The sequence below is a fragment of the Pararge aegeria genome (assembly GCF_905163445.1).
Source record: "Pararge aegeria chromosome W unlocalized genomic scaffold, ilParAegt1.1 SUPER_W_unloc_3, whole genome shotgun sequence".
In the NCBI taxonomy this organism is placed as follows: Eukaryota; Metazoa; Arthropoda; class Insecta; order Lepidoptera; family Nymphalidae; genus Pararge; species Pararge aegeria.
Window position 1 is genome coordinate 285,746 of NW_024396989.1, and position 12,708 is coordinate 298,453.

At 39.7% G+C, this 12,708-nt stretch overlaps 3 protein-coding genes across 3 annotated transcripts; 2 read left to right on the forward strand and 1 right to left on the reverse strand.

The window, feature by feature from the left end:
• The first annotated feature begins 1,487 nt into the window (after nucleotides 1-1,487).
• Nucleotides 1,488-4,009, forward strand: LOC120636828. Its single transcript, XM_039908393.1, has 2 exons — nucleotides 1,488-1,906; nucleotides 3,218-4,009. Exons 1-2 carry the CDS (start codon nucleotides 1,732-1,734, stop codon nucleotides 3,994-3,996), a joined length of 954 nt encoding a protein of 317 aa, XP_039764327.1. The 5' UTR covers nucleotides 1,488-1,731; the 3' UTR covers nucleotides 3,997-4,009.
• LOC120636827 (protein ANTAGONIST OF LIKE HETEROCHROMATIN PROTEIN 1-like) lies at nucleotides 1,900-5,054 on the reverse strand. The gene is made up of 2 exons (XM_039908392.1): nucleotides 4,637-5,054; nucleotides 1,900-2,939 (listed from the first exon to the last, which is right to left on the reverse strand). The coding sequence occupies exons 1-2, from the start codon at nucleotides 4,918-4,920 to the stop codon at nucleotides 2,021-2,023; spliced, it is 1,203 nt and encodes a 400-aa protein (XP_039764326.1). The 5' UTR covers nucleotides 4,921-5,054; the 3' UTR covers nucleotides 1,900-2,020.
• Nucleotides 5,055-5,071: 17 nt separating this feature from the next.
• LOC120636815 lies at nucleotides 5,072-10,408 on the forward strand. The gene is made up of 2 exons (XM_039908377.1): nucleotides 5,072-6,593; nucleotides 6,864-10,408. Exons 1-2 carry the CDS (start codon nucleotides 5,072-5,074, stop codon nucleotides 10,406-10,408), a joined length of 5,067 nt encoding a protein of 1,688 aa, XP_039764311.1.
• Nucleotides 10,409-12,708: the final 2,300 nt, after the last annotated feature.

Genomic DNA, 12,708 nt, shown 5'->3' on the forward strand with positions numbered 1-12,708 from the left:
TTTATGTGATTAATTGTAAATGAAAAACCAAGATCATATCAGTGTGGCCAATGTCAAAGTCAAAACTTTTCTATAAAAGGCACTTTTGATGCGTGTTCAAATATTTTTCCTATTGAAAAAGACCTTATCTATTTTTATGTAACTCTCCTATAAGTGGGAAGACATAGCATTGGGACAAGCCCGCACTGCAAAAGAATACGTGCGATATTTTACCTCACGATTTATACTGCTGCGAATAAATTTAATTTAATTTGAGATTTTTGACAGTATTTAAAAAGTTCACGGCATATACAGAGTTATAAAATAGTATATTGTATGGGTATCTTTGTGTGATAGTAAAATATAGTGGTTGCGCCAAGTTATAATTAAGTCTTAAATAATAATTTAAAATTTCATTGGTGTTCCTATTCTCCCATATCCAACCTAAAACAGCACTGAACGATTCTCCGTGAAGAGACTGGCGCCCTCATACGCCTCAAAAACACTAGAACGCAGAGCTGTCACTTAAATTAACGGAAGCAAACGATTAAGACGTTTGCGGACGACTTGCTTTCCGATTGCGAAAAGTAACGGGCAATACGAGTTTACTGGCTGCCTGAAAATAAGCCATAAAATATCATAATATACCTTAGAAGTTTCAATGAGATCCTTTTAAGCATAATTCCTATATTTATGTGTGTGCCGAAATATAACATAAGTGGTGGTGTTCGAGAAGAGAGGACTTCGTGAGGAATATTTGGATCAACGGACGGCGTGCTCCTACCCATGAAAAATAAGGTCAAGTAAGTGCTGTCTTCCTTGTGCTCTGATTCCTTGTATCTTTCTTTTGTACACCAATTTACCGCAAAAAATACAGTCCACTCATTCGAAATAAAAATCTTAAATAACTTAATATAACTTGGCGCATACATATTTATTTGGTTCCGTCGAGACGGATATTTACAGCATTTCCTTCATATTAACGTATTGAAGCATTAGTTTCCTTGTTAGAATACTTCTATAGGCTCTAATAATTGAAATAATATAATTTTAAATAAAATAGGTCATTGCGTCATCTATTTTCTTTGTCGTAATACTGGCATAAGCGGCATTATAGCATTGAGCTAGCTATTTCCCCAGTTAGACATACTAATTATCTACACATATTTATGTATATTTCGATAAATATTAGTGTATTTAAATTGAATTAACAATTAAAACAAATCTTAAAACTTGCAATTATTAATTATTGTAGTACCTTCGGTTGTGAAACATTTACTCAAGAGTCGTAAGACCTAGCATATAAGGTCGAGATTTGTCTATACGAACCTCTGGTCGATCGAACATTCGATATAACCCGACCACGCGTAATATCGAACGAAGCGCGCTTGCGCATATTATCCGCACTCCGCGCGACCTACTTAATTTACCAGTATATGATTGGCTATTAACCTATCATACTCACATAAAAATATAGGTATTTCGTGATTGTTAGATAATTGTCTCACTTAGGGCGCTTTTAGTGTCACGCGGATTTGCTCACGCACGCGGGATTGGACCGCATGCGTAGCATCCGCAAAGAACAATTTCATATAGGTATCTATTGTAAAGCGTGATAAACGCACGCGGGACGCGGGGCGCTGTGCGGGGCGTCACCCCGGTGCGGGGTATCCGCATGCGTAAGCGCTGCCTACAACTTCAGTGCCCATTTTAGAGTCGAGCGGGGCGCACGCGCCGTATTGTACTACCGAAATGAAAATCGATACAGAACGAGTAATCATTGAAGTTCATCTGCGGCCCGTTTTGTGGGATAAACGCAATGAATTATACAAAAACAGGGACGCGAGGGAGGCTGCATGGAGAGATATTTTGAAGGAATTGGCACCTAACTACGAAAATTTGAGCGAAGAGGAAAGAAAAGAGGCGGGTATGTGTTTGGTTCATTATTTTATTTATACAAGCATCATTACTTTATTAATATAAGCATAATTATTTAATTCACAAATAACATCAAAAACCTTCTAAAACCTTTTGAGTTTAGTTAATTAATTATATATCGGTGTTGCCAGGAGACTTTTCCTTCATTGATAAAGTAATCTGCAAATATATCTCTGATATTACTTGCCGACGTATTACTACTTTCAGTCTGCTGCCTGGGTAGTGGTCCCGTAAAACCATTTGTGACAAATGTATGGCTGACCTTGTAGCCATCCCGTTTCCTTATGAAATTGTGAAGTACACATGCCGTCTTGACTATTAATTGTGCTAGATCTAACTTGACATTCATGGATCTGTGAAATATTCTAAATTTATTTGACATAATTCCAAAAGTGCATTCTATGTACCTTCTAGCTCTGGACAGACGGTAATTAAATATTTTCTTTTTGTAAGGTAAATTATCACGAGCATAAGGCCGCATCACATGTGATGATAAACCAAATGCCTCGTCTCCCACTATCACGAACGGCAACTTTGCTCTTACACTAGATGGATAAGCTACTTCGGGGCAAATAATAGGCAACTCTTGCGGGTCAGGGATACCCAACGTGTTACTTTCCAGTTTCGTATACAATTGACTCCTTCTAAAGATGGTTGAATCGGCGTTGCTTCCACTGGTACCGACATTAATATATGTAAAATTATAATCAGCATCACACATTGCGAGGAGCACTACAGAATAATATTTCTTATAATTAAAATATAGTGATCCACTGTGCGGCGGCCGAATCACTCTTATATGTTTTCCATCAATTGCACCCAAGCAATTAGGAAAATTTGTATATGTGAGAAATCCCTCTGCGATTTCTTTCCATTTGATCCCATTAAGCTGTGGAATACATTCAGACTTTAGTTCAATCCATATTATGTAACAAACTTGTCTTACTATTTCGCTAATTGTTGCAATTCCAATCACATAGGAATAGTGTAGATCAGTGAATGTATTACCAGTTGCCAAATATCTGAAAACAAAAACAATATATTAATAATATGATAACATAATATATTAATAATGCTGACATCAGACATAAGACAGCATGCACCGCTCGAATTTTACTTCAGAAGAAAAATAAATACCCTTAAGGTGAAAGGGCACGGAAGTAGCTAGCGCTAGAAGTTTTTAATTCGTTTTAACTACAGTACTATAGCTACGTTAGATTTTATTGGTACTGGTTTTGGGTAACTTGATCTGAAACTGTGTGTACTTTTGCCACTTACTTATTATATTTTGTCATTTCAGACAAGAAAATACAACAACGCTGGCGAACAGCAAGGGACACTTACCAGAAAGACAAGATATCTGAAAAAAATCAGCCATCCGGCTCTGGGAGTAAGAAGAAGAAGAAGAAATATTCTTACTATGACATTTTGACTTTCTTAGACAGTACAACGGAAACTGCTGGAGAAGAGTCACTCTGTGAAGAAATGTCTGAACAAAGTAATTTAGAAACACCTAATGAGTCCACGCAACCAGATACTTCACGTCAAGAAAGTTCTCACCCAACATCAAAACAAAAACAAGTAAAATCTAAAAAGCAAGCACCATCTGAATTTGAGGCACAGTTATTAGAATGCTTAAAGTCTAATCAACTGGAGCTAGAAAGTGAGGATTTGGCTTTCTTTCAGTCTCTGCAGCCTTCATTAAAAAGATTCACTAGATATCAAAAACTAATGTTCAGAACAAAAGTGTTAAATATAGTTATGGAAATGGAAAGTCAAACACAACCTGCATACTACAGTCCCATACCTACAACAAGTTCTAGTGGTTTTACTGAGCTTGACAGTTTGTCACCGATAAATCAAGATTACCAAACCAATAGTATAATCCAGGATACTTCGAGTCTTAACGACAATGCTATTAGTTCTGCTGCAGTGAATGACAATGAAACTCTTATTTCGACTGAAAGCGGCCTGTTTAATATCACGTCTTATGACGTAATTTATACCCCAGCAACAACATCATCTACAGGCGAAAGTAATGTCAACGCTCAGGATACAAATTTACAAAGAAATGAATGATGTAAAATTTGATTTTTTAATTTATGAATAAAACTCTTTTTATTAAAATGAGTACGATTAACTTTTTTTCTCCAGTTTCTCTCTAATTGTTTGTTTAGTCATATGAGTGCGGTTGTACACACGGCACAGATCAAGTTACTCAAATCCAGTATAAGCGGGACTCCGACGGGTTACCTAAGTATGATAATACGCAAGGCGCGAGTTCCATTTATGCTGGTTTTGGGTAACTTGATCTGTGGCCATGTGTACTTTATCAGATAAAAAAAAGGATTGTGTATGTAGGTTGAACGTACCAATCCCAAACCAATTAAGGACTTTTTTTGACTTTAAATTACTGTCATGTGCAAACCTATAACTTTTATCTATATTATAATAAGTAGCGTGTGATGAAAGGTAGGAATGATTCCACTTTAATGGCGACATTTTATGAGTGAAATAATCTTATTTAATGAAATTTCAACATGAAATTGAATGAAATTATGAACAATGAAATTTCAGAGTACATGACAAAATTTTTTTTTTGCACATGTAAATTTACACATGACAGTAATTTGAAGTCAAAAAACGTTTATCCTACCTGTTCAAATCCCTTTCCACTAAATCATAGCAGGAAATTAAATATTTAAAATTTAAAACTTACCTTAATGTAATAGCGAGCCTCTCAATCGGTTGTATTGTAATCCTTCGTAAACTGCTTTTTTGTAGCTTATTCTCAATTTTACACAACAGTTCATCAAAAGAACGAATGGACATTCGAAAGTAATTTTTAAATTTACGTTCATTATTTTGTAGTTTTCCAAAGCGTGTAACAAACGCCCCAGCAAGAAGCCTATTTTCAAGAAAGGGATCAACATGTACTCTTGTCTTCTTGTTTCGTCGTTTGTAAAGTATGTAAGCGACACATATTCTTCTGACATTGATCATTTTTGAACACGTCTATACCGTTACGCAGCCCGTAGAAAACTGAAACTCATGCTGCGTATGATCCGCAGCGTGAAATTTTACGCATGCGGTCCAATCCCGCGTGCGTGAGCAAATCCGCGTGACACTAAAAGCGCCCTTACACTTTAGTAAAATGCCTCCTAAAGTAGATTCTAAAACTAGCGAAAGTGATAAGGAGATTCAGGATACTAAACTGTCTATCTTAATTGCTAAACGTGAAGCTATATTCGGTATCATGCAAAATGTCTTTGACTTATCTCGTGAACCCGATGTTCATACGAACGTTGAAAAAAGAGAACATTTTCTAGACGAATCTTCACAAATTGATTCATTGCGTTTAAAGTTCGAGTCTATTGTAGACGATTATAATACACGTTTATTAAACTTAAATTCAGATGCAAAACCTGATTACAAAAGTCTGTATGCTTTTGAGACTTTGTATAATAGGGTCAAACGAACTCATACAAAATGCTCAACTTTAAATACGACACCAGAAATACATAATGCGACCTCCGCGCTGCTAAAAGCCAAGCCGAAGCTAGCTCCCATATCGATATTAGAATTCGATGGTGACATTAAATCTTTTCAGATGTTTTATACGACCTTTAAGTCAGTAGTAGATAATAATCCATCACTCACAGATGCAGAAAAGCTATTTTATCTGTTACCGAAGCTGACAGGGAAGGCAAAAAGCGCAATCGCTGGAATTTCTCCGTGTGCTGAGAATTATCAGCTCATTTTACAAACACTCGTCAATAGGTTCGATGATAAACGTATGTTGACTTCCGCGTACCTACATGAATTATTTCGCTATAAGGGTTTTCAGACTCCCTCTGCGACTAACTTTGAAGATTTCATAGACCGGTTCGCTGGCGCAGTAAGCGCTTTAAAAAACCTAAAGTTAGAGAACCTAGCTGATCTTATCATACTACATATAGCTACACAAAGGGTCGATACTGAGAGTGTACGCGCGTTTGAAATTAAATGCGGCAAGAATATACCTACTTTCGACGACTTTGTGGAATTTATCACAACACGCGCGAAGGTGTTTGAGCGTACGAATACGAATGTCACAAACCCTTCCAATACGCGTCATAATAAAAATATAAAACATTTGAATAACGGGACTTCTGGCAATGCGCCGAAGTATCAGGCCTATATAAGCACGGTTGATAAGCCTACGTCCAAGTGTCTATGTAGAAATATAACACATGCGCATTTATATAAATGTGTTGACTTTAATAAATTATTAACTCCTCGAGAACGTTTTAAGTGCGTCAAGGAGAAGAATGCCTGTGTGAACTGCCTGTCTATAAAACATAAAGTCGGGCAATGTGAAGTCTCCCCGCACTGTTCGTGTGGTCAGAAACATAACAAAAGGCTGCACTTTGACCAACGCGAGGAACATTCCCGCGCGCCTCAGTTGAATACCGTCATGCCGCCACCGAACGCACCTACCGTTACCGCGTCATCGCCCGTAGCGGATGATCGCGCCGACGTAGCACTGTGCGCTACGCGCGTAAGCCCGTCTACAAGCGCTACGCAGGTGTATAATAGCAATTTGATGAATCGTGTGGAAGACAAGCGAACTACTGTCTTATTGGCTACCGCACAAGTTGCTGTTTACGACTGTAATGGTGAACGGCAAGTTATACGTATATTGTTGGATTCTGCTTCGCAGGCCGATTTCCTCTCAAAAGAATGTTGTGATCGCTTGGGTTTGCAAACTAAATTCACAGAACGTACTATCGTGAAGGGGTTCGGTGGAATTGAGAAGGTTGTACAATCCAGCTCGGTTGACTTGACGTTTTATTCGCGTTTTGATGATAACGTTAGTTTTAATATCTCGCCACTTGTTGTTGATAAAGTGACAGACAAATTACCTACGGCTGTGATAGATACGGCAGTCCTATCACACCTTAAAGGTATTCCGCTTGCCGATGCGAGTTACGGCGTACCTGATAAAATTGATGCTTTAATAGGAGCTTCCCTATTTCCACATTTGCTTCTCCCCGACGACGTCCATACGTCACGTCGCGACCCGTCGGTGCCCGTTGCATTGCGCACGGTGTTAGGTCTGGTGTTCATGGGCAATGCGCCTACGATACCTACTATAAATACTCATACGGCCTTGACATGTTGTTTCGTTCAAGAGCCTCCTGCTATTGACTCTTTAGTCAAGCGTTTCTGGGAACTTGAAGAACTTCCTTCCGCTTCCATTCAGAATCCTGATGATAATGAATGCGAAGACTTCTACACTTCGACTACTGTCCGAGATCCCGATACGGGCAGATACGTTGTCGGGCTGCCATTTAAAGAGGATCTATATTCCCTAGGGAATTCTTTGGACATAGCTAAGAAACGTTTCATCTGCCTCGAAAGAAAGCTTGAAGCTTCGAATAAATTGAGGTCGGCATATGATGACGTCATAAAAGGTTATCTCGCGAAAGATTATATTTCTCCCGCGCCTTCATATGATTCTAAAGATCCTGTTCCGATTTACGTGATGCCACACACGGGGATTTTACGTGAAGACAAACTCTCGACGAGACTGAGATTAGTCGTCGATGCTTCTTGTCGTTCTAGTTCTGGAAAGGCACTGAACCATCTGCTACATTCCGGTCAAAATTTACAGGGAGATCTTTTTAAAATAATTTTGAATTTTCGTCTGCATGCAGTGGCAATGACAGCCGACTGCCGAGAACAGTTTCTACAAATCGTTATGCGCGAAGCTGATCGTCGCTATCAATGCTTCTTATACCGCTTTAATCCACAAGACCCTCTTGTGCTATACCAGTTCAATCGAGTCTGTTTCGGTCTCACTTCCAGTCCCTTCCATGCACTGCGCACGGTAAGACAGCTGGTGAATGACGACGGCGCAAAATATCCACGAGCGAATAGCATTGTGCTACCCGCGCTTTATATGGATGACGTAGCTTTCTCGCTTCCAAGCGAACTAGAGGCAGTCACTGTGTCGCTGCAGATGATCGATCTTTTTAAGGGTGCACAGTGGGAATTAGTTAAGTGGAACAGCAATTCTCGCGAGGTCTTAGATAACCTTCCTGCGTCCCACAAACTTCCGACTGAAGTGGAGTTTGACAAAACCATGCACCATAAAATACTTGGTCTGCATTGGTATACTGGAAATGACGCTTTCTATTTTAAAATTTCTGTGCCCGACGATGTGACATGCACTAAGCGCTCCATCTTGTCGACTGTTGCCCGTCTGTGGGACATAATGGGCTTCGTTGCTCCCACAGTCGTGTATGCCAAAATATTAATTAAAATGCTTTGGCAATTAAATCTTGATTGGGACACTGTAGCTCCACCACACATCATTAAGATGTGGAGACAGTTTTGCGATGAGTTGCCAGCTCTAAATAAGCTACACATACCGCGTCATGTGGGCGTGACAACAGACTGTGAGGTCACTCTCCTGGGACTATCAGATGCTAGTCTCGCAGCCTATGGTGCTGTCGTTTATTTACACGTTAGCTCCCCTACTGGTAACACTGTGCGTCTTGCTTGTGCGAAAAGTAAAGTTTCGCCGACGAAACCTCATTCAATTGCTCGTCTCGAACTATTAGGTGGCGTCCTACTGTCGAAATTGCTTCGTACAGTACATGACACTTACTCTGAGCGTATCCCAATCAAGGCTACATATGCATTTCTCGATTCCAAAGTCGCCCTATATTGGATAAAAAGTTCACCGCATAGATGGCAGACTTTTGTCGCGAATCGCGTTGTACAGATAACTGAGAATATCTCACCAGACAACTTTTATCATTGCCCTGGCACTGAGAACTCTGCTGATATTCTATCGAGAGGTGTAACTCCTGAGAAGCTTCTCTCACACCCTCTGTGGCTGCATGGTCCACCATGGGCATCAATGCATCCGTCTCAGTGGCCACTCAAAACTCTAGAGGGAGAGTCTATTGAAGACGTACCCGAGAAGAAGGTTCTTATACACACTGTGTGTAAACCTATACTCCCGAACGACTTACACGAGCTTGCTCTCCGTTTTTCTTCGTGGAGCAAACTTCTACGTATAATTGTATACATTTGTAGATTTGCTAAATTACTGCCTCGTCGCGGCACTAGTGCAGTTACCGCTGACGACTTAAATTTCGCAGAGAATAGAATGCTTCGCGCTCTGCAAAATCAGCATTTTGCTGAAGAATATTCTCTTATTAAAAATAATAAAACATGTTCACCGGCATTTAATCGCCTAAGACCATTTATTGATGATGGACTTATCCGCGTTGGTGGTCGTCTCGCCAACTCTGGACTTAGCTTTGAAAAAATACATCCGGTTATATTGCCTCGCAATGGCCACGTGGTAAATATAATCATTGATTATTACCACATTAAACATTTACATGCTGGACCCGAACTCCTAATGGCCCTGCTTCGTCAAAGGTACTGGATTCTGTCGGCACGCCGTATTGTCAGGCAAAGAGTACATATGTGCAATACTTGCTTTAGATTTAAACCGCGTCCAACCATTCCGCTGATGGCGGATCTTCCTGATATACGTACACGTCCAGCGTTGAAAGCCTTTAGTTTCACCGGCTGCGATTATGCAGGTCCTATACCATACGTTCCTGTACGCCGCCGTGGCGTACACAGTGAGAAAGCTTATATTGTGCTGTTCACGTGTCTCACTACGAGATCTACGCACATTGAGGTTGCTACCTCACTCAGCACCCCCAGTTTCCTCGCCGGGTTTAAAAGATTCCTATCACGTCGTGGTCCTGTTCAGGTGCTGCATAGCGACAATGCTAAAAACTTCCAGGGTGCTGCTTCTTACCTTCGGGACCTCTATAAATTTCTAAGAGAAGAATATTACCCGAAGCTAGAGCAGGAATGCGCTGAAAATCGCATAACTTGGAAATTCATCTGTCCCAATTCCCCACACTTTGGAGGTTCATGGGAAAGTATGATCAAGGTGACTAAGACGATCCTGTTCAAGGTCATAGGGCAACAGCTCCTTTCTTATGAGGAACTTTGCACTGTGCTCATTCAGGTCGAATGTCTTCTCAATTCGCGTCCGCTAACAATACTAAGCTCTGACCCTGCCGAACCTTCGGCTCTTACTCCAAGTCACTTCCTACATACTGCGCCTCTATTCTCCTTGCCTGCGCCTGATGTCAATCCAGACAAAATTAACTTGGTTGACAGGTACTCGTTAATAGATAAAATGGTCCAATCGTTTTGGAATCGTTGGAGGATGGAATATTTGCACGGATTGCAAGTTCGTTTGAAATGGAATACGCCTTCCGTACCTATTACGCCGGGAACTGTCGTCGTAGTTATAAATGACAACGTACCGCCTCTGGCTTGGCCTCTAGCAGTAGTAGAGAAAGTGCATCCCTCGAAAGACGGCGTCATACGCGTAGCGACCGTTAAAATTTCCGGGAGAACTTACGTCCGTCCGGTCGTTCGCTTATGCCCTCTTCCGACGCAATAAGCGTAACAATTATAGTTTCATAATTTAGTACTAAGTAGCTCATACGTTAAGACTTTATTCTCTTTTATAATAATTCTACAAATAATTAATATTTTTTAATATACTTTCGTAAATATACACATACTTATATGAAATACGCCCATGCGCAATACGCGTTCTTAAAAGAGGCAATTCTACCTCATACCTTATGAGAGCTTTTCTTAAAGGTGACCCTTTAAGGGCGGGTGGATGGTTGCGCCAAGTTATAATTAAGTCTTAAATAATAATTTAAAATTTCATTGGTGTTCCTATTCTCCCATATCCAACCTAAAACAGCACTGAACGATTCTCCGTGAAGAGACTGGCGCCCTCATACGCCTCAAAAACACTAGAACGCAGAGCTGTCACTTAAATTAACGGAAGCAAACGATTAAGACGTTTGCGGACGACTTGCTTTCCGATTGCGAAAAGTAACGGGCAATACGAGTTTACTGGCTGCCTGAAAATAAGCCATAAAATATCATAATATACCTTAGAAGTTTCAATGAGATCCTTTTAAGCATAATTCCTATATTTATGTGTGTGCCGAAATATAACATAAGTGGTGGTGTTCGAGAAGAGAGGACTTCGTGAGGAATATTTGGATCAACGGACGGCGTGCTCCTACCCATGAAAAATAAGGTCAAGTAAGTGCTGTCTTCCTTGTGCTCTGATTCCTTGTATCTTTCTTTTGTACACCAATTTACCGCAAAAAATACAGTCCACTCATTCGAAATAAAAATCTTAAATAACTTAATATAACTTGGCGCATACATATAGAATTGCAGAAAAAATATGCACGGTTTTGCAGTGCGTGCTAGTTCGTTGATTTTCCCCCATTGTGTCTCCTTAAATTTCCGAGTTTTCGAAATATCCCACTTCTAACACCAAATATTGCTAAGGGACGGCTAACTTGTCGAATTAGCGTTTTTTGTGTTGACCCAGGTCAATAGTCAGGATCTCTCTCATAAGAGAGTGAATTAGAATATTTATTGAATGGTCCAGTACTTTTGTAAGAATTCCAAATAAAAGAGCTGCCTTCCAATTTGCTCCACGGAATGAAAACAAATAGGTGTTTTATTGTGCGCTGATCAAGAAAATCACCGGATTTGCGCAATACAAATCCCAGCCGTCTGGTGATTCTGAGCTCAGATATGAGTATGAAAAAATTAATTTTATGTCAAAGGTGGCGATTACGCGATTCACACAAATACGTTGATGAAAGTCGCTCTGGGAAAATTGTCTTCAACCATCCTATATGAACGCAAAACAATTACTTCAAGACGTTAGTGATAATCGGGACAAGGCACGGGGGCTGAGTGACACCTATATTCAAATTTCCACCAATACTTATCTTGGCAGTAAAACATGGTAAATAATCAGTAAACCAATGGGACAGTTTTTAACATCGATGACTAACAATGAACAGATGCATGATGCGTTTCTGCACGCCAGCCTGCACGCCAACGCGTACGCATGTCGTCCGTCCGTAAAGTTTTGTTTTCAGAAGTGGGATAATCAAAAAAAAAAGTTGCTTGCAATGATTGGAAGTATCCGACCAGTAATAGAATTTCCTGCCTTCATTTACTGCACTTAAAATTGCGGATCATAGCGCACTAAAAACTACGCGAAACTTAATTGTTGCGTGACCTCAATAATAGCGTGATTTTAGTTATTTGAGATTGATCTTAGACATTAAGCAAAGTTGAATTACACGCGTTCTTTTTATTGTTTGATCTTCACTATATCTTAGTTTTAAACTTCGAAGTCTTAATCCTAATCTAGGGGCAGTACTTTAAAGTGGTCCCTTTTAATGAAGGCGAAGATGGATGAAGATCTTCGGAGATGGTGGACGGAACTTCTCAGTAAACCAAACATGTCACTCGCTATTGCAATTGTTCAGTTAAAGTTTTATACATCTTTCTAAGTAACCAGAAAAATCTTAACCTTCTTTTCTGGTCCCTACCCTTATCTCACACGGTCAGCAGAAAACGTCTGATGACACTAACTTCTATCAGCCGTCAACTCATTATTTATACTACTCCTCTAACACTTAATATTTTAATTTGTAACTATTAGAAGCGTCTTAAGCTATAATGCCGTTATTCACCGAAATCTTGTTCCAAGTTACGATTGTAAAACCAGGAAAAATAAAGTCTGTAAAGGTAGTCACTAACCAGTACTTATTTAAAAATTTGTGTCAAAAAGCCGTAATTTTACGACGGACCCAACAACCCCTCTGTAAGTACTTTTCAAAATATTTGACTTTCATTTTATGGTTA

What these genes read in the sequence shown, in the direction of transcription:
- LOC120636828 (XM_039908393.1), top strand. Translation starts at nt 1,732, where the DNA reads ATGAAAATCGATACAGAACGAGTAATCATTGAAGTTCATCTGCGGCCC. An exon ending in AGAGGAAAGAAAAGAGGCGG is followed by an intron (nt 1,907 to 3,217) that starts GTATGTGTTTGG and finishes TTGTCATTTCAG; the next exon opens with ACAAGAAAATACAACAACGC.
- LOC120636827 (XM_039908392.1), bottom strand. Translation starts at nt 4,920, where the DNA reads ATGATCAATGTCAGAAGAATATGTGTCGCTTACATACTTTACAAACGA. An exon ending in AGGCTCGCTATTACATTAAG is followed by an intron (nt 2,940 to 4,636) that starts GTAAGTTTTAAA and finishes TTTTGTTTTCAG; the next exon opens with ATATTTGGCAACTGGTAATA.
- LOC120636815 (XM_039908377.1), top strand. Translation starts at nt 5,072, where the DNA reads ATGCCTCCTAAAGTAGATTCTAAAACTAGCGAAAGTGATAAGGAGATT. An exon ending in TGGTGAACGGCAAGTTATAC is followed by an intron (nt 6,594 to 6,863) that starts GTATATTGTTGG and finishes CACACCTTAAAG; the next exon opens with GTATTCCGCTTGCCGATGCG.